We start from the raw sequence: 27897 nt of genomic DNA, 5'->3' as shown, positions 1-27897 counted from the left end.
GTATAAAGGCGAAAGGCTTCCATTTCTGTAGCCAACCAGCGCAACTTGAAGTAGTCGTTTAGAAGCATTCTTTCTATCATTCATTCATTCATTCATTCATTCATTCATTCATTCATTCATTCATTCATTCATTCATTCATTCATTCATTCATTCATTCATTCATTGATACTGTCAGCCTTTCTCAGGCTATTACAGGAGTGGAAAATCTAATAAATACATATTCAAAACAAGGTATATTCAACAACTACGACATCGACACAAAAGACATTAAGAAAATGAAACAGTAAAGAAAACGCATGTGCTGAGGCAGAACTATTACATTTGTGTACTGCGGTCCTGGCAAAATTTCAGGCATTCTAGAAAGGCATCGAGGGAGTTAATAATTACAACGGAATCAGGCAGCATGTCCCATTCTTCAATAGCACGACGAAAAAAGCTGTACTTAAAACAATCATTATAAGAACTCGGCACAGGAATGTACAAGGAATGGCGACGTCTTGATGTCTCATTAGGGTGTATTGTAAAATATGGTGGTGTGCTGATATTCAAGTGGCCACGAATTAAAAGGTATAGAAACTTCAGCCTATCTACCTTTGTGCAGTATTCTAAACTTTCAAGGTTTGCTAATGGTGAGCCTGTCTCCTTGTCCCTTCTTTCGCCGAGTGTGCAGAAGAGCAGTATATATTTTATCCGCCTCTGAGTCAACGATCGTAGGAATGCAGGCGCCTGACAGGACCAATGAAATTGCCAGTGTCTCTTCCTATATCTTGTTTTCCTTCAGTACCCCACCGGTTTAGAGAGCACTGCCGGTCCAAAGTCTTACTTACAGCAGCTGCTAAATCAGCGGCACACTTGTTTTTTTTGAGTATCGGGTGTCATTAAAATACACAATGCACTTAAAATGTACACTTAAATACACAATACACAATACACTTAAACTTATTTTGGATACCGATACTCAGATACCTTCATTTCCTTCTGGTGAGTGATACCTACCTAATAAAGGTACACAAAATGTATCAAAGAAAAATATCGGAGATACATGTACCTTCGATGCTGCTGTATAATAGGTTACTTTATGCTCAGGCCGTGATTTATCACTGCCATACGCCTTCAATATGAAATATTTAGCGGCAAGGTTCGCTGTGAATCACGAGGATTTAGTAGGATTTTGTGGAAGTGTCATCGTTGAACGCAAGCAGTAACCGGTTTTACGAAGCGCTTTTTCTCGGAAGGTCATTGTTTTGAATGAGGTGAGCAAAAACGTCAATATCCTCGATGGACATAAAATACTTTTACTTCGTGATACAGCTGCAACAGACTCAAAGAGACTGGGATGTTAAGATACATCCTCTTCTCAAGCTCAGGTACGCAAGTGCATGTAGAGTCGAGCACATTTCTAAGGAAGCCGATGGTTACGCGGATTGTGTTCATTGCATCCAATGCGCATTGTATGCAGGCTTGTCATAATAGAGTAAAACTACTTAGTACTGCAAAAGTGAGGTATATATCTTCCGAAGGGCGTTATGTGGAAGCAGGCTGTATCGGGGGCTTTCCAAGCAATCGAGCGCTGTCATGTTCTCTCTCATCAAATGCTTGCTGCCAAGATTTTGCTTTAGGGACGCCATGTAACTAATCGCAGTCGGAGCATTCACGTCGGCTGGTGCCAGATAGGCCTGCTTGATAATATTTCTGACGTTAGGAGAAAGCGCGTACTTTGCGTACAATGGCTTCATTACAGCATGGTAAAGGAACAAAGACAGGAAGACACAGAGACAGAGAGAGCGCCTACTACCGAGTTTTTCGGAAAACACCACCTTTATACACCAGTACGTTATCACCATCAATTAAATGCGTTATTATATCCAGGAAAAGCTAACAAGGAAAAAATATGTGTACAGAAAAACATCATATTTATACATAAAAGCCAGTGAAGTGCTACTCACAGAACAAGGCATGAAATATGTATGAGCATAATAACAAGCTGGAATGACTACACATGACCATCTAAAATATCCAGCTGAAGACCGCCTGTTCCACCAACACATTCAAACTTCCCAAATCGCTCCAATTGGTCGATCCACGATTGTGCAGTACTTAGCGACCGATGCTGCCTCTGTCTCGCGCCCAGCGCGCTTCTTTTAGTTAGATACTTTTCCAAGCCAGCAGACGCGTATCCAACGATTGACCTTATATGCCATCGGTGCGCGCTTAGCCGGTGGTTTTCTAGAGCTACAATGCCTTTTTTACATTTTGGTGACCATTTTCTTTCCTGGCAGCGTTGCGGAGGCTGAGAGATGATCGTCTGTCTCTACGCTTACGCGAAGCGTGGGTTTTGAGACTTCGGGGTGGATTATGCGGCACCTCTCGTTCGCTATACCCGAGTGGTTGGGAAATTTTTCGTTTTCGCTGTGACTAAGACAAACTGCCAATTCCTTAATGCGTATTGAGCCACTGTCGTTCGCAATAAGGAAGAAATCGGTATAACTGCTGCCATTATAAGCAGGCTTGACTGGATTCCCTCAATGGCGCTAATTGAAAGCATTTGCCGAAGTAGACCACTTTATCCGGCCATCCGAAAGGCAATCTCATTATTTAGAAGGCACAGTGACAAATTCGTAGCGACAAAAGTTCGTCGCTTGTGAGCCCTCCTAACAAATTGGAATTTGCCGCTTCTAACAAATGAGAAGCAGCCCGTTCATTTGCAGAGCCACCTGCCTTTATTGTGTGGATTCAAAGGCTGAGAATCTAGAAGCATAAACTTGTGCTAATTTTCAGGACCGGAGCCGGTAAATGCGGGGACATTAACTTTTTAATTTTACAGGGAAAGCTATATTGCCTTCGCATAAGCCATTTAGGGGGTACAACGGCAGCTGTAACACGTTACGAAGCGTTACTGGCAAGGCGTAACGCCACTCGGCTTGGGCTGTTCACTGATAATTGAGAAAATTACTGCGCCGTTCCTTTTCTTCAAACTCACCGGCGGCTCACTTATACCGTTCGCTCTGCCCTGCCGCGTGAAAAAAGTAAAAGGACAAGGGCGCTGTTCACCTTCATGAAAACGCCGCCGCCGCTTTAAGGTCCGAACCCACGTACTCCAGCTCAGTAGCCAAGCCCCGAAATCACTGAGCCACTGTGCCGGTGGAGCCCAACGGTACTACGCTGCAAATATACCAAACACCATCATTTGCAGGCGCCCTCAACAGAGCGGTGGGCTTTGAAAGCCTCGGCGTTTACCTCTATAGAACCGCTACATGCAGGAGCTGTTGCTTAAAAAAGTGTGAGGAAATACTGTTTACTGTTTATTCCGAGTGCCCGTCCTTGTTATCTCCGAAGTTTGCTTTGCTGACTACGCACGAGTTTAATATTACGTCTAATAACGAGCCTCAACGGTGGCTCAGTGGGTAACGTGCTCGGATGCCGGCCGTGGTGGTCGCATTTCTATGCTGGATAAATGATAGATCCCGTTTACTGATCGATGTCAGTGCAGCAAAAGAGCCCTAGGTCCCGCAAATTTCCGCAGCCCTCCACCACGGCATCCTTCAAAGCCTTAGTTGCTTTGGGATATTAAACGCCATAAAAAAAGCCAACTTATAATAACAACGTTGCGAAAGCGGATACATGGTGAACAACACGCGATTGCTGTGCTGACAACGTCAGTTCGAGCCAGCCAACAAGCTTTCAAAATACGCAGAGTGAAAGAAGAAATAGAAGAAGGGGTAAAATTGAGAAAGTGGTTTTTGAGGAAAGAAAATGCTGCAATAATTGTCTCAGATCTCAGTGGACACCCGAAGCGCGCCGTAAGTGAAAGAAGGTGCGAGTGAAAGAAGAGAGAAAGAGGGGCCATAGTGGAGGGCTTCAGAATAAATTCGTCCACCTGGGGATCTTCAACGCGCCCTAACTTCACACAGCACACGGGTGAATTTGCGTTTCGCATTCATCACACGCTGGCCGCTACGTCCGGGTTCGAATCTGGAAACTTCGGCTCAGTAGTCAAAGGCTAACCACTGATCCACCGCGGCGAGAGACAGGTGCCGTGGCGGAGGGCTTCGCCGGAGGCTCGGCAAAAAAATTGGTTTTTGGGGAAAGGAAATGCCGCAGTATCTGTCTCATATCTCGGCGTACACCACAGCCACGTCGTAAGGGAGGGATAAAGGAGGGGCTAAGAGAAGAAAGAAAGAAAAAGGTGCCGTAGCGGAGAGCTCCGAAATAATCTCGACCACCTGGGTATTTTTTTTGCGTGCAATGACATCGCAGAGAACACGGGCGCCTTTGCGTTTCGTTTCCATCGAAACGCTGCCGCCGTGGTCGAATTCGAACCCGGTTACTCCAGAGCAGTAGTCGAGATCCCTAGCTACTGGGCCACCGAGGCGGGTAGTTCTGCAGCATGCTCTCTGATTCAAAGTGGATAGCACCCAGCGACGCCACAGCTCATCAGATTAGCTTGAAGGGGACATGGCGCCTCTTTCGCAATCTCATCGACTCCCCCCAAACGAGAGGGGAGACGCAAAAGCAACTCCGGCGGGCTCTGCATTGGTACGAAGGTACGACGGCGCAACTTGCGGACACTCTGTGCGACAGATATCTCTGTCGTACGGAGGACCCGGCTAGGCCTGAGTATGCGTACTCCGGCAAGCCAAATCAAGATTTAGACGCCCCTATTGTGTCGCATGACCTGAAGGCGGCCTTAGCAAAAATACGCCGGAGTACGGCTCCGGGACGGGACTGCATAACAGTGAACCTGTTGGCGAACCCACCGGACTCAGCCTATCTCCATTTATTAAAATACATGAACCAGATCTGGGGCGTGGTATCCACTCCCTCCCGAATGAAAAACGTCCCTGGTGACGTTGATCACCAAAACAAGTAAGGTCGTGAATACGGACAACCTGAGGCTCATATCCCTGACCTCGTGTGCGGGCAAGCTTATGGAGGCGATGGTACGGGATCGCCTCTCTCCATACCTGTACATCAAGGACCTCTTTGCAGTCACCATGTTCGGGTTTCGCCCCACATGTCTGCACAAGACGTACTCGTACAGCTGCACAGGGATGTAATACCACCCACAATTATGCAACACAATGACAAAGCCATCCCCGCGCTTGATATGTGTGCTTTCAACAATGTTAAACACGGTAGCATCTTGGCCAACTTGAGTTCTACCGATTGTGGCGCTAGGGCCTGTTGGTATGTAAGAGATTTCCTGACTAATCGCCAGGCCTCTCTTCGAATTGAAGACGAGGGATATAGCCCTTACATGATGGAAACATTGAGTACCCCTAAGGGAGGGGTGTTATCACCGCTCCTGTACAACATACCTATGACGCCCATCCGAAGCCAACTGGCCCGGGTGGAAGGCTTTCAACACGTGTTATATGCAGACGACTTTACAATAAGGACCACCGAGGGGAGCCTTGGGGACATGGAGGACCACCTTCAGCAGGCCGTTTCCATATTCGATGCGTATACTATTGATTGTGAGCTCCAATGTGCTCCAGCAAAATCAGCTTCTGCACGTCAGAGCGAACCCAAAGGATAGGACAGCAATACACATCTCTCTGTCAGGTGGTCCTATTAGAGAGGTGAGGAGCTCGGTAACCTGGGCGTGTTCATTCACTACAGACTCAGACCGGACTCCAATATTGCGAAACCCAAGACAGTAGAATAACAGGTAGGGCGCATGATCCACCGCGTTTCCAACAAGCAGGGTGGTCTTCGGGTCAGGTTCGCACTTCGGCTCGTTTATGCCTTCGTGACTAGCGTATATGTCGTGCAATACCTTCGCACTACTAAGCAAGACGACGCGCGAATGGACGCCATCATCCGCAAGGCAACTAATCGAGCCCTGGATCTCCCGGTGGCTACCTCTAACGCAGATCTCAAGGCAGTGGTGGTGCTAAAATTCTACCAGGAGCTGCGGGAGGCCCACCTCGTGAACCAATCAATACACGCGGCTCATGCGGACGGCCGCCGGGCGCCGCCTGCTGAACCGCTTGCACATCCAACATGATTGCACTCCAGAGGAAGCGGAGCGTATCCCAGAACTGTGGCGCCATATTCTGCACGAAAACATGCACCAAAACAGCTAGACGACAAGCGCGGACCCGGGCCCTTGAGAGACAACACGGCTCCCGACCCGGTGTATACTATGTAGACGTAGGACGGCCATCGCCCACGGGATCTTACACGGCCGCTGTCGTTCACCAGGATAGGCACGTTGATGGACTCTCCTTCCGAGCCCATAATTCAATGCGAGCCGAGGAAGTAGCGATAGCGCTTGCTGCCGCCCACACCAATTAGAGAATCCTCATTACGGACTCCCTAAGAGCATGCGATCATTACTTGGCAGAGGAGATCTCCCCCTTAGCCGCTTGTATTCTAAGACAAACTGCCACTGACCGAACACCGAAAAGAATCATTTGGGCTCCTGTCCACCAGGGCTCACGAGGTAATGAGGCTGCTGACGCGGCTGCCCGAGCGATTATTCACCGGGCTCCTCCTGCCCGCTCTTCTGGTTCGGAGACAAACAAGCGCTGCTGCGGTTCAGGGAAATCATAACACATTATAACGACAACCGCCGCCTTTTCCCAGCCCCTGCAAAGGGGCTGAGTAAGACGGAGGAGCGAATTTTAAGGTGCCTGCAGTAAGGTACTCTACTGTCCAGCAATCATGAAACATTACGATCCTAACACCCATGGGCGATACCCGCACTGTGGAGGGACGTGTGATATCTTCCACATTGTGTGGGAATGTACTCAAAATCCCCACCTCCCCCTTCCCCTATCCCTTCCCGAGAGGCATTGGGGCTGCCGTCCTCAACTGCACCTCGCCTGAGTTCCAAAGGGCTCCGGGGAAACGGGTGCAAGACGGGGCCTTGTGATGCGGTGTCCCGGACTAGGGAAGTCGACTATGTAGCGGGGCCACTCTGTGGCTTCGAAATCTATTCCACTGAATAAAAGTTTCCCCACCACCACCGCGGCGGTTGGGCTCGGCAAACCGCGACTCCTGTTTCTATTTTCGTATACTTCAACTTTCTTGCTTACCCCCTCCTTCCTCTCTTCGCGGCGTTGTTCTGCGTCTTTCATTCTCTCCTTGTCCTCTTCGCAAGCCAGCTGTGCCTTTGGTTAAGGTGTCCACCGACATATGAGACACTAAATGCGCAATTTCACTACCTCAAAAGATTCAGCTGGAGAGTTCTGTAGCGAGTAGACGAGGTGCGAAGAGGATTTCCGTGAAAGTGCGCCATGAGAAGCTGGTAGAAACGCTAGGCCGGCAGAAATGGATATTCTCTATTCGCATGGGAATGTCGAAAGAGTGCTGCTATCCCAGCTGAACGTGCAAGACCGCAAAGTTAACGATTGTGCTGGCTCATAAAGCGGCGAAGCCCGATGGCCAAGCGTGCTCGAAACAAAGAGGCTAAACCAAGCACCTAAACGTGCTAGAAGCAAACAGGCCATGGGAAAGTAGCTATACATGCTCGAGAAGAGAATCGAAGACAAGGAGGCAAACATGCATCAAATAGAAAAGCAAAGCCAAGTAGACACTCTGTGTCAGGTTATCGCGTCGCGTGCATAAATGTCTCTAAATATGCTCGTGACAGTGTTACCGTGCACGTTAGAAGAATGCGCCAGAAAGACCTTACGTGCCGGCAACGCCGCCAATTCCATCCAGCTTTCGCTGAATTATGCGCTAAGCCTGTAAGCTTAGCAATACAAATTTGTTTTTAATAAGCACATATTTTTGGCGTGTGGAGTTTCTGGACAGGAATCTGGTAACATGAACTGCTACTATTTTAGAAAAGCGGGCAGGGCCGAAAATTGCATCGAAATTAACTTTTTATTTCAATGCTTACGATATGCGGTGTTTTCAAGCATAGGGAAGATAAAAAAGGCCTTTTTTGGCAGCGCCAACCGTACATAAAATTCCGATGATTCTCTCAATGATGGTGAAACGTACGCGTATGACGCTTCTTCCGTGATGTGAAATGATTTAGTTGCTCTAGTATAGCGTTCCTATGAAAATCAGGTGATTTGAAACGGCTCGCATGCACATACTCTCGCTAAATAAAGACGTTGAGGCAAAATACTATAGGAGCAGATGTTCAAGGCAGGACAACGGCACCAAGTGCTGTGTCACATCGTGAGTTTACGCTGCACGAACCCAGATGCTTTGGGTACAAAGTACACAATTGCATCCACGTGAAGTTTAAATCACAGTTGTTAAAAATTACAACACTGTCATCATGAGCTCCTAGCAAACATGAAATCACAAAGGCGAACGGAATAAGCATCATATAAAGATAGTTACTCGCCCTAGCCGAACAGTTTTCACTAACATTATGTGAGGAATTTTATGAAAAAGATACGAAAAAGTTTCACAAGGTTATTATTTCACAAAGAAAGGAAACAAGACATTCTTGTCTTTTTTTGTACCTCCTAATTTTGAGCTCATCCTCCAGAAGTGTTCAAAAGATGGAACGGTCTTTGTTACATAGATATTGTCCTCTATATACCCCTGTAAGCACAGCCCAAATACCAATAGATGGATTCTGAATGGTGAATAAAAATTTTTGTAGGTTCCCTCACTACGTACCAACAAGTCAAATAGTTTTCTTCATATAACATTCTTTAAACTACGGATGCTATGCGGCAGGGTGAGAAACGTAGGTCATAAGTGGTACAGTTCTTCAATGCACTTTATCATTTTTATGACTGCTAGCTGATTACTTAGACATTCGCCTGACACGAACAGGTAAGGCCCGAGTTTTTGAAGCACACCTCTCGAATCAATTATTCGTCTCGTGTTCTAGCCACGCCTAGCAAGGCGCAACGTATATGAAACCTAGTGCGATCTCTCAAGCTCTTCTGTTAGGCAACAGGCTCCAGTTCGTCGGAATACGGATAAGAACCATTGTAATAAAATGCTTACTCAGTTGCTCATTCAATACCGGGCAGTATTTATTGGCTACCTTACGCTCCTGCTTTTATTTCCATTACAGTGTGATTTCGAACATTCATAGTTGCTGCTAGTCGTGGAGCTTTCTTATGTTGAAATGAATTGAGGAGTTCCGGTAAAGGTGTGATAATGCAGTGTTATCCCGTTGGTGCCGGGAAACTCTACGTCTTATTATAGCAGTACTGGCGCAGGTGCAGATATTAATGAGTTGCTCTACGGCTCCACCATTATCACACGTGAGGTGAAAAACTATCATTTCGTCTTAATTACTCTAAATCGCATAAATCCACCACAGAGAGAAGTGGAAGAAAAAACACCAAACCTCAAAAACCATCAAACAAATCGATATACAAATTGAAATGCAGGGCAGATTCAAAACTCGCGAACAAATATGAATAAAGAAATGAAACAGAAGAAAATACAAAATCGAAGTGGGATAGAAATATGAAACAGGGTACTGCAGCGAGGTGGGATGGTGCATTGTGACGAACAATGCCTAAAACCGACCAGGCGTCTTGGGGACGGCGGTTTTAGCACAAAATCACAAAAAGCACGAAACCAAACAATGCTAGCAAAAATATGTAAGCTAATCCAGGTTACTGCAGAAAAAAGTGACATAGTGGATTGTGAAAATCATCAGGATCTGTCAGGATATCATATGAAAACTGGTTCCAGTCAGCGTATGGGTTAAAGTTTGAATGAAAGAGATGCTGGCACAAGTGTCACTATAAGCTTTGCGATTATGTACAATGAATGGTCTGGTGTAAAATGGCAAAAGATGAATGCATGATTAAAAGGGGAATGTGATAGCTCTTGTGAAGTAAGTCGTGTCGAGATAGCTTTGTGCGGTGTTCAAGAAGTGACACGGTTTTTTTCATAGCTGATACGCTGGCGTTCGGTTCTAGATACATAAGAGGAACTCTACCTTGTGATTCTGAATTCATTCGGGGGAACATATTAGGTGCATAAAAATATCTCCGAACGTAGATACACAATAATGTGGTTTCCATTATTATATTGTAGTTGATCTGTCACGGCAAAGTAAGATCATGTGTTAGGTGCACCTTTTTATATTTATTTCCTGAAACGTCTCCATCTTAATGGAATTTAGAACGTAAAGTTAATTTACTGTTAATTTTTGCCTCATGCTCCCCCAATTGTACAGAAATCAGAGATGAATTTTAAGTAATACGTAAACTTAATTCATTCTGAGCAGCTGGTATATAGAACGCATAGCCCACCTGCATGGTATGGTATGGTATGACAGATGTGCTTAGCGCACAGAATCTGTAGTGGACAATGAAATAGCGCAAAGTGAAGGGCTCAGGGCTAACATAGACCACTTGTTCACGTCTACTGACGTCGCACAGCGCGCGTTCTTCTTTTCACCATCCCTCTGTGTATGCGGTTATGTTGGTTGCGTTAGCCAACAAAACGTGCTGCGAGATAAACGCTGGCGTTGTCAAAGGCATCGTGACTGTTTTTGTACTTTATGCTTCACTATTTTGCCTGCCTGTAGGGTGAAGACATGAGTAGTACATCAATTATTAAAGAGCGCGTTATGAGCCAAGTGTTTAATTCGCATTGTGAATAGAATTCAAGTATGTCAGCCTCGCAAAAGCGAGGGGTGCACTGCAAGATTTAGACAATCTTCAAGAGAAAAGCACCCAAATTATGAGAATCATTTTTTACGGCATATTCTAAAATGATTCGTTTGGCAAGCAAAGGTACCACATAAGTCGCTGTGGCAGCTAAGTGCTTATAGAGTTCGGCTAAATACCTTAAAGACGGCGTTTGATCCCATCTGCGGCGGTCCAATTTCGATTGAAGCGAAAAGCAACTGGTCCGTGTACTGTGCTATGTAAGTGTACGTTAAAGAACAACCCGTGGTCAAAATTACCGGAGCTCTCCACTGCGACGTTCTTCTTAGCATTAGTAGTTTTGTTAGGTTAACCCATATAAATCGAAAAGAACCATGCTTACCAGAAAGCACATAATTTTATCTTTTAACCACTCTTTTCACGGTTTGCGCATGAGAAATTACAGAAATTTTATTTCTTACAGTATAATGCTACACAGTGTTCCGTTATTGGTCTTTCGTAGACAGGGTTCTGATGGGACAGTGCTGAAAAAATCTGCATGTTTAGTTTTTTGCTGCCCATATTTCAACAATGTCCGGCCTGCATGTCCTCAGAATAAAACTGTTGGAATATATTCAAAGAAAAACGCTCTTCTTGCAGGTACGATATCATCGGAAAAGTGGAGACCATAGATGCTGACCTGCAGCACCTGCTGCCCAAAATTGGGCTCGCCGGCTGGTCGTTTCCGAGGAAGAACGCCAAAAGCAGGACACACGAACATGAATCGAAAGAGTCCTCTATGCGCTATTTCGCGGAGCTTTCACGACAGCAGGTGCTTCAGTTGTACGCCATATACATGTACGACTTCGAGCTGTTTGGATATACTTTGAAAGGATTCGCGAGTCCTGTCGTGTGGAGTTAGTAGAAATGGGAACGATTCTAATAGTGCTCTGTAGATACAATTTATATGTGGACCCTGCAGTATTGCGTTAGTTCGAGATGAACGGATGGTAGCAGGTTTCTATATAGCGCTGAGGCGGTACGTGTGCGGATGATATAATATAATGCGAAATTTTAGAAAATGTACTTCGTTTTATCGAAAAGCGTTCGCGTTGAACGAACCTTCATAGAAAAACAAGCAAGAAAACAATAAGAACAATGCCCTCAAGACAGCCGTTGGTCTATGAATTCGCTATTACTTGTACTGCAGTGCATAGCGCTGGCGCTCTAGAAAAGTGTTATCAAGTCTGTATTGCGTAGTTACAGGTAAACATGCATGCTTTAAAGAGATATGTATTAATGTAAACAACTTTATAATAAACTCTAACACATCTACAAAGAAGCAATTTTATTGGAAACCCAATGTGTCGATGCCGGCTCGGCACCTTCAGGGGTGACTGGGGGCTGCAGCTTGCGTCTTCATGTATGCATGAGGAGAGCAGGAGGTCAAATGATGAGAACTGTGATGCGAAAGGACATGTGGAGGGCGGTACGGGGGTATGGAGGGGTTAAGGCTGTGAGTCATGTTGTCGGACTGTGGGTATGCCGGCAATGACGACTTTTATTCTTAGCTGCTGATGATCAAAGTCCCTGCGCATATACTGCTGTAAGGCTTCCCTTTGTGCGGCTGATTTTAAAGTAATAATGTATGCTTTAGTGCACTGTAACACAGGCTTTGATGAAAGCATATTTATCGATGATGATTTGCCCTCGGACTAAGACCGTACAATCTTAACGGAACGAATTTCGCCACAGTGTAACATCAAAGTAATCAAGTTGGAAGCAACATGCAGAAGTGTAGTGTTAAGATTTCAGTTACAAGATAGATCGCTAGAAAATTATCAAGCTCTGACTTCAGATGCCAGGGATAGTGCCAGCATTCTGAGGCAAATTCAAAGCTGCTACCGAAACGATGTTTTGTTACCTCTACCATATTTTTATATGAACACAAGCATTTATGTTACTTTTAAGAAACGCCAGGAGTTGAAGAATGAGTGCCTGTTGCTGATTCTAGTTTTATAACAGCAGCGTCGTTTATTTTAAGAATAAGCGCTGTGATGGTAACACCACCCGTTATACTGCCACTCAGTGCTTACGGCGGCACCACGGCTCATGCTGCAGACAGTGACAGACCTGCGCTAACATACACAGTAGTAGGGGCAAGGGAAAGTGCGCACCGAATAGCCGTGCAGAACACATCTTGGTTACCAACAGCAAATAAGTTCACTTTAGGCAGACCTGCTTCCCACACCAGTGGTAGTTTACGTATCCTAAACCTAAGTTTGTCTTGCATCATTTTGATTATAAACGTCCCAATTCTTGCCATTTACCTCGTTTCGAACTAAGTTAGAATAATGGCATTTAAAGCAGCGTATGATATCTTACGACGCGATGGATCATTGCCCGTGTTCGAGGTTACTTCTTGGGACACCAATGACGTTACTTTTAGACATAATAGATATATTACTCCTTGAGCACTGCGAGAGGAAAGAGCTAAGCCAAGGTGTGTTAGGCGAGGGAAGGCATAAGGTCTCTGTTGCAAACGTTATGCCAGTGAATGGACGAAACCATAGTCATGCCACAAATCAGCGGCGACTTCACGTGCCGCAAATGTTTCCAAGAGACTAGAAGAGCGGAGTAGCCCAACTTACAAAAGCTTCGAATAGGCAGAAATGCACTCTTTTCATGCCGCTTGAGATTGTTTGTTTATCACATAGACTCCGAATGAAGTTCTACTGATGAAAATATTCCTAATAAGCGTCTCCACGCTTTGCGGGAACCTGCATAAAGATATACCATACGAAGATGTTCTGAACAAGCGCATTTTTCTAGAGGAAATAGCTTATGAAGATGATTTTTTATATACCCTAAGCTTTTCTTATCACTGTCAAAATGTCCACATCTCTCCCCATGGCAGGCATGCATTTAGTTTACAGTTCACGTTTTCGCTATGACATGGCAGACACAATGACCATGACTGAGGCCACTCTAAAGGCAATGAAGGCGGTTGACCCCGCTTGAAAAAAGAACCATGGTTTGCGGTTTTCTGTGTGAAAGCAAGAACTTGCGGCGCGAAACCGTTCCGGGGCCCACATTTTCTGCATAATACTAGCGGCGTACCCCAGACTGCGTCTCAGTCTTCCGTGTGACATAGCGCGTCGCGAACCAACAGTGCTGTACGGATCGGGATGGCCGACAGCCGTTCTTGTGAAAGCTGCATCTGGGAAGATGCAACCGGTCATCTCCTGTGTGAGTGCCCTGCCTTTGCGAACGATACACGCAAGCTGTGTGGTGCTCTGGACCGCCTTGATCCTCGCCGTTTCACAGACGATAAGATCCCCGGTCCGGGGCCACAACAGCCGACTGCCATCAAGGCTTACAAGGCGCTGTTTTGTTTTCTACGAACGACTGCCTTAATTGACAGATTGTGACTGTTTCCCGTTCCCTATATCTTCCCTTTTTATCCCCTCATTCCCTTCCTCAGTGCATGGTAGCCAACCGGAAGCCTTTCTGGTTAACATTCCTGACTTCACCTCTCTCTTTATCTATCTAGCGGCGTACGTGCGCGTCGTATCAAGCCGGCAGGGAAGCTTGAACAAAAGCCCATGTGCCTGGTTGCAACCCTTGTTTGCGAGCGATATTTGTGTGGGGTGTCAAACGCTGTAGCCACGTTTATTCCAAACTGAGCATGTAGAGTGATCTCAATGGCAGCAGGAACATATGACATAAGCGCCCTTGGTACTGCAGAAGGCTCTAAAGCCGCGATGAGATGGATACAGGTATGACGATGTGAACAAAAGAAGATTGGGATTATAAAACACGTTTAGCGTCCGGTCTTGGCGCTCGAATTTCGATGGCGGCAAAATTCTAAAGGCCCGTGTACTGTGAGGTGTGAGTGCACGTTAAAGAACCCCAGGACGTCTAAATTATGCGGAGCTCTCCAGTATGGCGTCGCTAACAGCCTGAGTCGCTTTGGTACGTTAAACACCAAAAAGCAAACCAAACCACATTTAGACAGTGCTTTTCTTCCTCTCAATCTCAGAATGCTTGCACCTTATTCAAGAAAGCGATGCAGTGAGAAGCTCCGATGTGTTATCAGTAATTGGGTAGGAAAGTATTGGTCTAATGTTGCAGTTAATGCAGCGCAAACTACATCAACATTTTTTACATTGGCAAATGTGTTAGTCATACTGTAGAGAAGTTCACACCGTTATAGGTGCTTCTTCCGTCTACGAAGACGCCTGAAATTTTCCTCTTCGCAGCCGAAGTCCGTCGGGGCAGTTAAATAGATCCTTTCGGACGAAATCGCTTCAAGCGGGCTACATGCCCCACCTGAGCCGGGCGTGACCGTCGACCACTTGCAGTGAGGCGTGCCATAACGCAATTCAGGTCACTTATGCCATCTAGCACACAGACGGTCTAGTGTAGTGTGACAGCAGTTTCTCACAAAGACCACGCTTGCGCAGAGGTGTCCACAACCCCACCATGTCACCAGGACCATCAGAAACTTGTTGGTATCGGGCGTCGTAGTGGTTCTTAGAACGCTCTTGAGTAGATAAAATCCGAGCGCGGGCGAGCTGGGGAGCTTCTTCAGCTCTGCAGATTGTGGTAGCAAGATAAAGTTCATCATGAATACAAAATTGCGGTATGGTGTCGAGGCCACAGCGAGGCAGGCAAGCATAGAGCAGGTAGAAGGGGCTGTAGTCAGTTGTCTCATGTTGCGCTGTGTTCTAAGCATGAGTAATCAACAGGAGGACGCCATCCCATTCCTTATGATCTGCAGCGACATACATAGCCAGCATGGTGGTGAGCGTCCGATTTGTGCGTTCTACCAAACCATTCGTTCCGGGGTGATATGGCGTCGAGTCGCGAAAACTGCAGGCGCTGAGGCAGAGAAGTTCTTAGATAACGTACGCTGTGAATTAGCGTCCAAGGTCGCTAATGAGAACTGCAGCAGGGCCGTGGCGAAGAATGACTAATCGAAGTAGGAAATGAGATACTGCAGACGAAGTAGCAGCTGGTATCGCGGCTGTCTCACAATAACTGATTAAGTAATCTACGCACACAAGAATCCATCTGTTTCCTTTGGAGGACCTTGGGAAAGGTCCAAGAAGGTCAATGCCAACTTGCTCAAACGGGGCTGACTGGTCGCTGTTTTTCCGGTGGACTGGAAGTCGGCAGCTTAAAGCGCTGGCATTGCACACAGCTGGCTACATGGCACTGGATAGTTGAACGCATCTTAGGCCAGTAATATCGTTCGTGTGTGCGGTGGAGTGTTCGGGTCTCTTCCAAGTGCCCGGACATGGTGTCATCGTGCAAGATTTCAAGAACTGTGACGCGTAGGCTTTCTGGCACGACAAGAAGCATGCGGGCTCCCCCAGAAGTGAAATTATTCTCATAAAGAGTGTAAAGAGTGCTCTGTACAGAATCTTTGGTGGCACAATGAGGTTAATGTTTGGTCTCTGCGTTGCTCAGTTCAGAAAATTCGAAGATGGGGGAAGGCTTGTGAAACTGAAGCCAAGTGTTCATCCAAGTTTTCTGCGTCGTCATCAGTGCTTTGAAGCGGCAAACTCGAAAGACAAAAAGCATCCGAGTGTTTACGGGCGCTTTTATGCACCATAGTAAAATTAAATTCTTTTAGGCGGAAAGCCCATCGAGACGTCCACAGGGGCCACGAAGAATCACGAGCCAGCAAAGCGAGAGGTGGCTGGTCGCGACGGTGAAAGCATTCCCGGGCAGATAAAAGTGGAAGCGCTGTACAGCGAAAACAACGGCGAGACATTCTTTCTCGGTAACCGTGTAATTCCTTTCGTACTTTGATAGATAGATATATTTTTATTCAGATAGCGAGGTTTCGGGTGCAGGGGCAAAAGCAGATGTGATCTGCCGTTACGGGGCACAAGCAACCGTCGCACAGCTCAGAATAGGCAGCAAAAGGAACAAGAATTTCATGCACTTATTACACTGAAAATGCACTTTTAAAACAGTGTAAATAATGAGAGGAAAGTGCGTAGTTTTGCACTGACAAAATTATGAACTACACAGTTACAAAGTGTGAATAAAAATAAGAAATGCAAGAAAATTTACACAGTCAACGAAATATCAGAAACAATGAATATATCTTTCAACAATCGAATAATCGCAAGAACAAGAAAGGAGGTAATATGTAGTATTCTTTTTAAAACATTTCTTGGAACTATTATTCTGAATAATTTTTATGGCCCGTGCGTGTTTATTAATACTGAAAATTAAATACGAAAGCATTAGGTTACCATAGTTCGTTCGCACAAGTGGCATTCGGTAGTTGTGTCAACTTATAAGGAGCATTACTACTTGAATATAATTCAAGATAATTTTATGAATATAGTTTGCATTCGTTAAACATATGACAAAGGAATTTCAATTAAATTCATTAATCCACCTTTAGAACGGAGTGCTCTAAAATGTACAAACCTGTGTGATAATTATACGCAAGATTTTCGACATATCACATGGCTTTTTTCTGCAACGTTATCAACCTCATGAGGTTGGCATATGCTACCACGTGTTGATTGAGGTCATGGCGTTGTATAAGTATAGCGCCGATGCCGATACCACTTGCATCAGTGTGTATTTCAACTGGTGCTGATGAACAGAAGTGGCGTAGGATGGGGCCCGAGGTCAAAATAAATTTCAGGTTTCAGAATGCTGCGTCACATTCGCCGGTCCAATTGGATGGTGCATCTTTATGCAGCAAACTTGTGAGTGGCTAACCGATGTCCGAAAACCTTGGCATAAAACGTCGAAAGTACGAGCAGAGCCCTAACAAGTTCTGCAGCTCTTTTACTGTTTGGGGCCCCGTGAAACTTTTGACAGCTTCAATTTTCTTGGGATCTGGTTGGAGACGTTACTTATCATCTAAGTGACAAAGAACGATTGTATCACGGTTCGGAAGATGACCATTCTTTGAATTCAGAACAATACCAGCTCGTTCCAAGCAAACAAGCACCGTATCCAGACGGCTGTTGTGCTCACTAAATGTTTTGCCAAAATACAATGTCGTTCAAATAACAAACAAATTTTCCACTTTAATCCACGCAGGATTGTATCCATGAACCAATCGAATGTTGCAAGCGCATTACATAATCCAAAATGCATAACGTTAAATTCAAAGGCAGTCTGGTGTTATGAATGCCGTGTTTTCGTTACCTGCATTGTTCATGGGGATTTGCCAGTAGCCTGATCGCAAATCAATAGAAGAAAAGTATGAACCTGGGTGCAGACAGACAAGTGCGTCGTATATACGAGGAAGCGGGTAGACGTCCTTCTTCGTGGCTGTATTTAAGCGAGAGTAGTCAACACAATACCTCTATGTGCCATCTTTTCTGCCTAATACCCTCTTTACACTGGCAGCCCTAACTGTGGTTAAGCTTAACTGCAGGTAAGCCGCTTAACCGCGGTTAGAGTTAACTGCTGGTCGCCGCTTACACGCAGTTTAGCCATCTCGGTTAGGGCGACAAAACAGATAATATGATACTCGCCTCACTGAAGTTAAAACGTCGCCCACTGAGGCGTATTATTAAACAGGTCTGTGTTGAAAAGAACACATAAGAGGAAAAAAGTTGTTTCTTGTGCTAAGGCCTGCTTAAAAACTTTTTTCTTTGTACTTTTGGCTGTCGTTAGCCGAAATCTAAAAAGAAGATTTAAACAATGATCACAGGCGACTCCGTAGCCGACTGCTCGTTCTACTTTGGCTTCTTAAGCCTCTTTTCCCCGTGACTGCTCACAGCTATCTTTGTTTATTTTCGTGGCTTTTTTTTCACAGTGAGTGCTGTGCTTGTGTAGTTAAGATGCTTCAGACGTCTTGTGTGTAAAGCCTATGTTGGCCCTTAGCAGGCCTGTCGCGAACGAGGGCGGCGCTCAATTTTGGGCTGCGTTCGTGGCGCATCAGGCAGTGCTACAACGCCTGCGCGTGCAGATGCCGGCTCTGAGTGCTGAAATTGTCATGTTTGAAGAAACGAGGAAGCGACACCGAGGGCAGCCGAAGCTCTTTTTGTCGGCGGCGGCGCACCTGTCCGTCCGTGAGCGAAATCTGTCGGCGTACCCGTGCCCAGACCCGTAGTACGAGACCATGCTTCCACACCTTCCGCACAGCGGACTCCGAGAAAACTTTCGGATCAACCGCGGCACATTCCGGTACATGGTGGCTGTTTGTGGAAGCATGAGTCGTCAAGATACAAACATGGAGAAAGCGATTCCGCTGGAGAAACGCGTGGCGATCGGCTTGTACCGCCTCGCAACATCAGCACAAGAGCGGACTGCTGCCAACATGTTTGGCGTGAGCACTGCGTCAGTTAATTAAATATTTCACGAATTTTGCAGCGTGGTTGTGGAGCAGTTGGAAGCACGATTTGTGCATTTCCCAACGCCAGCGGAGTTCACGAGCACATGTGTAAATTCACAGCAGTCACTGCGTTAATTTAATATTTCACGAATTTTGCGGCGTGGTAGTGGAGTAGTTGGAAGCACAATTTGTGCATTTCCCAACGCCAGCTGAGCTTTACGAGCACATGTGTAAATTCACAGCAGTCTGTGGTTTCTCTCAAGGTGTCGGTGCATTGGATGGCTGTCATATCGAGGTGCGCCCCGCAAAGCAAGAAGCTGCTGAATAATACAATCATAAGTGGTGGTACAGTGTCATTCTTCTTGCTGTCGTCGACCACACATACAGGTTCCTATGCACGAATGTTGGCAGCCCTGGTAGGAACAATGACCCGGCACTGCTTCAGAAGTCTCGACTGCCAGCTGCTGTGGCTAGTGCGCTGTTCCGACAAGAAACAAAACTCATTGAGGGTGTGGAAGTTGGCACAATTCTTCTTGGTTATCAAGCTTTCCCCTTGACGCACCTGATGAAGCTGTTCTCCTTCCAGGTTCCTCTGGGTTCCCCTCACTCACCTTTAACTACCGGCTCCAGAGTGCCAGACGTGTTATCGAAAATGCCTTTGGACGTGTCAAGGCACACTTTAGAATGGTTCTGAAGGGCCTTGAGTGTGACTTCACAATGTCAGTTATGTGATCCGTGCTGCTTATGTGCTGTACAACATTTGTGAGCAGCTCAGTGACCACTGTGATTCAAGCTAGTTTGCTGGGGTGCAGAGCGCTGATGAAAGGCGGCCTCAGTCGGTGTGCCCAAGCAACTGGTAAGGGACGTCAGGTGGGGCCATAGGGAACGCCCTGGCCAAGCACCTTGCCTTGAGCTAGAACCCAATCCGTGGGAAACTCAAGAGCAGCTAAGACGGACACCTCTACCAAGAGGGAACAGCCCTGAACAGAGCTAGACATACATTATTGAAGGAGCAGGCTTTGGGTTCGGCTCACCAGAAATGGCTACCATTGCATACACATAATGCATACTCCCAACTGGGGTGAAGGTAATGAGGGTTAAAAGTAGTGTAATTTTCGTAACCTACATGCGCTTCATAAAATAGGTTTGGTTTATAGAGTTTAACGTTCCAAAACAACTTGGGCTATGAGTGATGCTGTAGTGAAGGGCTTATGAATTTTGGACCACCTGGGGTTCATTAACATGCACTGACATTGCACAGTACCGCCCTGTGTTGTCTTCTCTCTCTGTCCTGCGTCTGTTGCGGTTTTTTAGTCATAATGCAGTACACGAGTGTCTTGCGTTACGCCTCCTTCGAAAAGCCGTCGTCGTGGCCAGGCGTTCAGAAAATATTCTTGCATTATATTGCTAATCATCATCATCATCATCATTTATTGATCCCTTAGGGACCCTTCATGGGGTATTACATAAGGGGGGTGGGGCGACGTACGTAGGACAGTACAAGAACAAATTCAGAGGTTGAGAAAAAAGAACAAATCTAGTAATATATATATATATATATATATATATATATATATATATATATATATATATATATATATATATAATGAGGGCAATTAGGACAACGAATACAATCAGTAACATCAAATGAGAACGCAATTAAAACAGTTACAAAAAAAAATCGATTAGAGAAGGAGGATTTACAAACGAGTTGCTCAAGCACATCAAACTATGGGCGAGAAAATAAATATAGACAAATTTAATGTTCAAAGACAGACAGTAACCGGTCTTTGAATTTGACAGGGCCACTTTCCATGACAGTAGAATCTGGCCATTCATTCCATTCTTGTATTGCGATTGGTAGAAATGACTTATTAAAAGCAGATGTTGATCCATGCAGGCGCTGTATACTTAAGCTATTGAAATAAGAGTCCAGATGAACGTGCTGGTGGATGAAGAAAAGGTTGGCCTAGATGCGTGAAATGATAGAATATCTTGTGATAGAGGCATAGTCGTGATATCTTGCGGCGAAAGACTAATGAGGGGAGATCCAGCGATGATTTTATACTGCTGATACTGATTTTTTAGTTGTATTTTGAAGATATAAAGCGAGCGTCGCGGTTCTGCACAGATTCTAAAGAGTTGATGAGATAAGTCTGATGTGGACAACAGAATGCGCATGCGTATTCTAGTTTGGATCTACGAAGGTTTCATATGCCAGTTTACGGACGGCCGGGTGAGACAACGATAAGGTTCTTCGAATAAAGTCCAGTGTTTTGGAGCACTCCGCGACCAGTTTAATTATATGCTCGGACCAATTTAGATTGCTTGAGATTAGAATACCGAGGTAACTATACGTAAGTACTTGTGAAATATTGACTGAGTTTAAAGAGTACACGTGGGTGATGTTAGAGCGTTTGCGCGAAACTTGCATAAACCTGCATTTTGAGATATTAAGCTGCATCAGCCACTTATTGCACCAGTCATTTATTAAAATTATTGATTCTTGTTAAGCTACAAAACGAAGTGGTTCGTACCAAGTACTAGTACTCCGTATGACAAACAAACCTTCACCTACATGCAACCATCTCTAATGAATTATTAATGAAGATTTCATTACTTCCTGTAAAGAAATCTTTCTTCAAACAATTTTGCTCGCAGACGATAGTAAAACCCAGCATCAGCCTTCCATTTTTATATGATTCATTCTTGTTGAGCACTACTGTTCATGTTGCTGTTTCATTGCGATTGTACTACCTTTTTCATTGTTGTGTTTGTCTCACATGGTCTGCGTATTGGCTGCTATTCTATCATTTGCTGCTAGCTTATGATTTTCGTGTATAACTGGCCATCGTCTTGCCACATTGCCAATCAGCAACTTGTTGGTACCTTGTCAAGCAGTACAAGCTTTTATTCTTGCATTCCTACTTCTGAAAGCAGAAGTAATTGCTGAGGCGCTAGTTGGTTCATCATAAAGTTGAATGGCACAAAGGAACAAACACAGGAAGACACAGCAATGGCGCTTTTTCTGTCTCAGTGCCTTCCAGTGTTTGTACCTTTGCACCATTCAACTTTATTCTGAAAGCAGTATAGTGAGTGAAATGCATTCACTATATAGATCGTTCCACTAAGGGCCCCTGGGTATCACCATATTTTTTCGCTGGGCTGTTGCATGCACCTGATGCTGGCCCCAGTGGAAGCGGATACCTCTGACCAAAAAAAGCTGTTGGTACTTACAATCATATTACAGTGAATATTTCACATCTTGTCGGAGATTAAGCAATAGTTGCAAGAAATTTTTGCCTTTTGCTCATGAAGGTAACGAAATCATGTCGGTCACAGGTGGAAGCTTCATATTTTTGCGCACATCATCCACAAACACAAAAATGTGACGTAAATGTGACCCAATGATGACAGCTTTGAAACACTTACAGTGTGATAAATTTCATTACACTCCCATCCCAACTCGTTAAACCAAAGTACGGCTTCTGTGAACAATTTAATGTCAATTCCCCACTTTTAGCCCCCCCCCCCCGCCCCCCCCCCCCCCCAAAAAAAAAAAAAACCAGTTACGTTGCAAGAAATATATCAGCCTTGTAGCAAACAGTTCCTGGTGAACATGCAGCAGTCATTGGTTCTGAGTGGAGGAGAAGGTGGTGGACTACTGCGAGAGCAGCAGCAATGTACTTTCAACAGACTTTCTTTATTATTGCACTTGTGTACCCCTGCAGTGTATGCATGTGCTCTGTTCATAACTAATACTGCAAGCTACCACTGTAGCCAGCCCACACAATACAATTCACTGTTTAAAACACAATACAAAACTTTCAGCAGTAAAAGACCTTTCATCTCGTCACATGATATAATATCAAATAACTTCCATCTCTTTTTATCACTCTTTATTGAGCGAGTCATTATTTTCTTCGTTGTCTGAAAACTTTGCAAGCAGTTGCACCATGCTTGCATTTATGGCATTCGCTTCCTTCTGGAGGCGAACCATTTTCTTGCGCATTTTGTGTGCCTTGCGGTCGGTCTATGCTGCTTCCTCCCTTTCTCGCTTATAGATGGCCACTAGCTTCTCTATAGCAGATCCTTGTCGCTTGTGGCGGCTATTCTGGGGTTCCCTTCTTTTGGTGCTTGTGCCAGCACCGGCACTGCTGCTTGCCCCTGCTGTGGCATTGCTGCTGACGCCAGCACTGGCTCTGCTTGTGTTGCCGCTGCTGTTGCCTGTGCTTTGCAGTACACGTACTGCAGCACTGGCACTGCAAATGGGGGAGCTGGCCGCAAGCTGTGAGAGGTCGTCTCTTCTGCTTCTTTCAGGCCCGCTGTCTTCCCATGACAGAAGTAATTCTGAGCCGTCTGGTTCCTCATTGACAACTGGCAGCTGCACTTGATGAAACATAGAAGACAGCATATTATCATCTCAGAAAAGAGGTTAAATGTGTCCTAATGTAATTGAATCATCCGCTTCCACAATATATTACAAAAACACAGACTTGCGATGGCCAAACTGGAAAGAAGGCAGCGGTAAAAAGTTTTGTTTTCCTGAACATAACTAGATTGATATATGAAGATCCCGACATGGTACATCAGCATTCCCTGGCCCTAAGTTTACATGAACCAATGGGTTCAGTTTTTTCCGCAATACTGTTGCGGGGTGCAATCGCCTTCCTTTAGATTTATGTGACTCGAGATATTTTGGGAAGGAGTTGTAGAATGTTTGTACGGCTCCTAGTGTTGGTGCTGTGATTAATGTTAGATTTTATGTCCTTTAATTGACTTGTGGCTGTTGCGGCTAATTGTTTTATGGCTTTTATAATTGTATGCGCCTCCTGCTTGGGCCAAAGTTATGGCCCGCAGTATACACAAATAAATAAATGAATGAACAGCTGAACAAGACAGCATACCACGCTGATCGAAGTCAATAAGAAGCAATATGTTAAACAGCTGCAAGCATGTGGGGCATGGTTGACCAAGGCTAAACCGAGCTGATGGGGTTGAGTTGAACAAAAGTACATGGAAGGTGAGGTGCGAACTCTGGCACGACAAGGCACTGTGATTTGAAGACGCAAGTGCCATTTCCGCTCTCCTTTGCCATTAATGCCCATGGTTGTGGGAGTAGCTTACTCTACATCCCCCCTCCCCCTGTGTCTGTCCAATGGTCCCAAAGGAAGTATTGCTGGGTTAGTTCGTTTATCATTCAAGGCTTAAAAACAGCACGAAAAATGGGATGATAAAGAAAGAACAGACAGCACTGAACCTGCAATTTAGTGTATTTCATGTGAAATGGAGATAAATACAGAAAGCATGCACAAAGACCTTATTGACAAAAATCAATACAATACAGATATTACTTATATACTGCGAACGAAGACAGCGCAAAAAAGGACAATCACAGAAGAGGACACGACACAAAGAACGTTTCTCCTCTGTGGTGGTCCTTTTTTACGCTGTCGTTCACTCCAAGCGTGAATCCCCGACTAGCCCACCACTAAGTTTTATTGAATTACTTGGACATTACAGATATCACATAGAAATTTATTATCTACTTTGCTACTTCCCTTCGGTGTCCCTGTAGAGCAACAACAGTTCGCAATAACAGCTTAGGATCCATAGGTTGCTGTATTACTCCAATCTATTCAAACCCAGTTGCTAATGAAATCAGTGGACGAATATGAGTATATACAAGAGAGAAGAATGGAGGTGAAGCTGCATGTTCACAGGTGTGAACGATGAATTGTCATACAGTACTAGGAATATTAATGTATCACACAAATAAAGGCACCGAAATTCTGGTGCGTACCATAACTACATCTTAGTAGAGACTTAAGTCGTATCCATTCGCAGTGTGTGCCTTTTGACATATGATCACCACCTGAAAAGAAAGGACGTAACCTAAACCAGCAACGCACATTGAACTCCCTGTAAAAGAAAGCGGTCTTTGCTCTGGCATAGTAACGTTGAGTATATGAGGAGACAGCCAGCTAACAACTGATATGGAGAATGGCTAGAAAAAAAAAACGGATTTATGCACAAGCAGTGGGAGTTGCTTGGCTAGTTGGTTCACGCTTCATGACAAAGAACAACGGCACGAGGTAAAAATGTAGACGTGGAGGCCAGTGCCCATGTTTGTGGAAGTGGTTTACACAACTCCTTGAGTCTGTTCTTTATTATCTATTGTTGGCCAGCATTTTATAATGAGTATAAGTATCGCACTGTGAAATGAGCAGCAATATAATTCTGAAATGATCTGAACGACAGATAACACGCAATGTTATAAATCCCAAATTATCTCTAAACTTTCCTCGACTCACCCATCATCGTTGATGGGAAGGCAGCCGAGGAAACTGTGGAGCTGCCAGTAGCAGATCCATGGGACACCAGGCGACACAGTTGAATTCCTTGTCCGTCTTAGCTGCCTGGACAAATTAAAATGATGTGAGCTATTAAACATGTTGCTAAAAAAACAATTGAAGGTTGTGATCACAGCATTTCTCTGTGTGGATTAAGCTTCGCTGTACACATTCTCAATGCAAGACTAAGAATTTCATAGATAAGTGTCTAATGCATATGCACAGGTACTGGTGAAATTAATTAATACAGTTTGCATTTGCAATGTGGCTAAACTAAATTCTGCTAGTAGCAGCTACGCAACTGACGCCACGACTGTGAATTATGGTTCAATTATCGCCATTCTAGCAATATCTTACTTGGTTAATTTCTAGATTTATTTCTTTTATATATCTTTCCCAGGCTGCACTGTGTACACTACTTCACAAATGCTGCTAGTACACAGTGAACCCCGGTAAATAAATATGAAATAAATTCAGAAGTTCAATTAACTACAATGTTCCTCGAGCAGGTGGCCAGAAATAGTGACGCGCAGAGCAATACTGTAAGCGCTGCAGCTCGCAATTTGCAAATGAAAACGGCGAACAACACGTGTGTAACGAGGAAGACGAAGTTTGCATGCAGCGCCGTGCACGCGTGCACGAGTGAAGATTCTAAGTGCTGCGTATGCTGCTCCTGCCTGGGTTCATTACTCTCGAGTCCTTACTACCTCAACAATGCATTCTCAAGATCGTCTTCGACACTCCAGAACTGTGCGACGACGGCGAAGAGAATCGACGCGTTGCTCCAGCGACAACACATGCTACTGTCGCACATGCGAGGCTCACTTAAGCAGTTCAGCTGCACAATGAAAACAGCGCCAAGAACCCGATGGCACGAGCATCGTTCGGTAAAGGTCGCACTTACCGGTATTTCTTGTTGAGGTTTTCGATCTTCAGCTTCTCTTGTTTGCTGGTGTATGGGCCTTCTCCAGGCGGCAGCCCGGCGTTCAGTTCCGCTACAATCGCAGCATATATCCGATCGTTGCGCGTGTTACCGTTTCAAATCCGTATCAGATGCGTATCAGGGCCGCGATTGTTGAATCAAGAGATGATGACACAACTCTGAGAGGAAGAGTCGTTCGATGTTGCTGCTAACAAGGGCGCCGCCATCTTGTCGGTTAAGGTAGCAAACAGAGGTCGGAGGTCGGCAAGCTCAATCAATCAATCAATCACTTTATTTCAGCTTCTTTTACAAAACTGAGGGTGGCAAGAAAAAAGCAGTCATTACGACCGCTTGACAAGCCTCGCCACCCCTACAAAGAGGCAGTTTGGTAGCGACAGTGATGGTTACATACACTTGTAACGCAAAGGGACATGGAAAGACAAGGCGTGTAAAATACATGCTCAAAAGGAAATATTTTTTTTTTGAATACGTGCATAAAAAGAAACTTTTTTTTTTCAAATACATGCATGAAAGGAAACTTTTTTTTTTATTAGCATGGACAAGTAGTATTTCCGCACAACAGAATAAAGGTTTTACACAAAATTTACAGTTCAATGCAATAGAGTTCTATACATGGGTACACATACTGTGGCACCTAGCTTGAAAACACATTTCGAATAGCCGAGACAAACATGCTGTGTAACGTGTCGTAAAATGGTGTGTTCAAGTATTTCGGAAGAATGTATTTTAGTGTGGAAAAGCCATAGTTTGTTCTGCATCGTGGTAATGAATAGATCATACGCTGTCGTGTCACATACGGTGTCCGATGTGGTGTAAGTGTCACAATGCCGGAAAAAAATGCGTCGTCTCCGGCTATTATTTTTTTATAGAACGATGAAAACCTGTAATCGAACATTCTTGTTACGGGTACCATTCTGTACTGCTGGTAGATAGGACGTGTCGGAGCATCATACGGTACATTAGCAATTACGCGAAGTATTCTTTTTTGCAGTACTAGAAGCTTCTGGATGTTAGATGATGTGGTTTGTCCCCATACAAGGAAGCAATACGATACATAAGAATAAAAGAACGCATAGTACAGATTAAGCTTGGTTTTGGCGGGTAGAATATGTTTATTCCGCGAAATTATCCCAATATATCTGGAAAGGGATAGGCACACTTTGCTTACGTGGGCGTCCCACGACATAGTAGCAGTAAATACCCCTCCGAGTAATGTGAAGGTTTCCACGTACTCAATGGGGGCGTTGTCGAAATAGAGTGGTGGCACACTGCCTATATGTTGCCCCTTCGGATGGAACAATAAAGCTTTAGTTTTTAGTTTGTTTATTTTTAATGAGTTCAAAGATGACCACTCAGATAATGATGACAAAACTGTATTTGCGCTGCTAGTTAGTTCTTTAATGTCAGGTGAAGACAAAAACAGACTGGTGTCGTCCCCATATATGATGTATTTAACTAAATTACTGATGTTGCATACGTCATTAATATATATGTTGAATAGGAGTGGCCCCAGAAGGCTGCCCTGGGGCACGCCGTTACGTGCCTTAACTGCAGTTTCGTCTGCTGTGTGAGCGCGGCTAACTAGAGTTACGAGGAACCGTAGTTACCTTACTGTGGTTAAGGTCGCACGTGTAAATGCGGTATAACAAGGATAACTGGAGCTGCCCAAGGACTAGAAGATTCTCGAAAAGTGTCCCATTTTAGAATGAGTTCAACTTGGCCATCTATTAACTTACGTTCAG

At 44.9% G+C, this 27897-nt stretch overlaps 2 protein-coding genes across 4 annotated transcripts in view; one reads left to right on the top strand and one right to left on the bottom strand.

The window, feature by feature from the left end:
* Nucleotides 1-11783, top strand: part of LOC144104126 (carbohydrate sulfotransferase 14-like) — a 42045-nt gene extending 30262 nt beyond the window's left edge. For 2 of the 3 annotated variants that reach the window (XM_077636952.1, XM_077636953.1), the window contains one exon: nt 11197-11783. In XM_077636952.1, coding sequence (XP_077493078.1) covers nt 11197-11458 — 262 coding nt within the window. In that variant the 3' untranslated portion in view covers nt 11459-11783. The remainder of the gene's footprint in view (nt 1-11196) is intronic. The other variant, XM_077636954.1, reaches the window with a different exon arrangement.
* Nucleotides 11784-26789: 15006 nt separating this feature from the next.
* LOC144103268 (uncharacterized) lies at nt 26790-27341 on the bottom strand. The gene has a single exon (XM_077636031.1). It carries the CDS (start codon nt 27339-27341, stop codon nt 26790-26792), a length of 552 nt encoding a protein of 183 aa, XP_077492157.1.
* Nucleotides 27342-27897: the final 556 nt, after the last annotated feature.

This window comes from Amblyomma americanum, chromosome 9, assembly GCF_052857255.1.
Source record: "Amblyomma americanum isolate KBUSLIRL-KWMA chromosome 9, ASM5285725v1, whole genome shotgun sequence".
Classification (NCBI taxonomy): domain Eukaryota; kingdom Metazoa; phylum Arthropoda; class Arachnida; order Ixodida; family Ixodidae; genus Amblyomma; species Amblyomma americanum.
The sequence above is the reverse complement of the archived record's forward strand: the minus strand, read 5'-3'. Positions and strand labels throughout refer to the sequence as shown.

What these genes read in the sequence shown, in the direction of transcription:
- LOC144103268 (XM_077636031.1), bottom strand. Translation starts at nt 27,341, where the DNA reads ATGTCGTGGGACGCCCACGTAAGCAAAGTGTGCCTATCCCTTTCCAGA.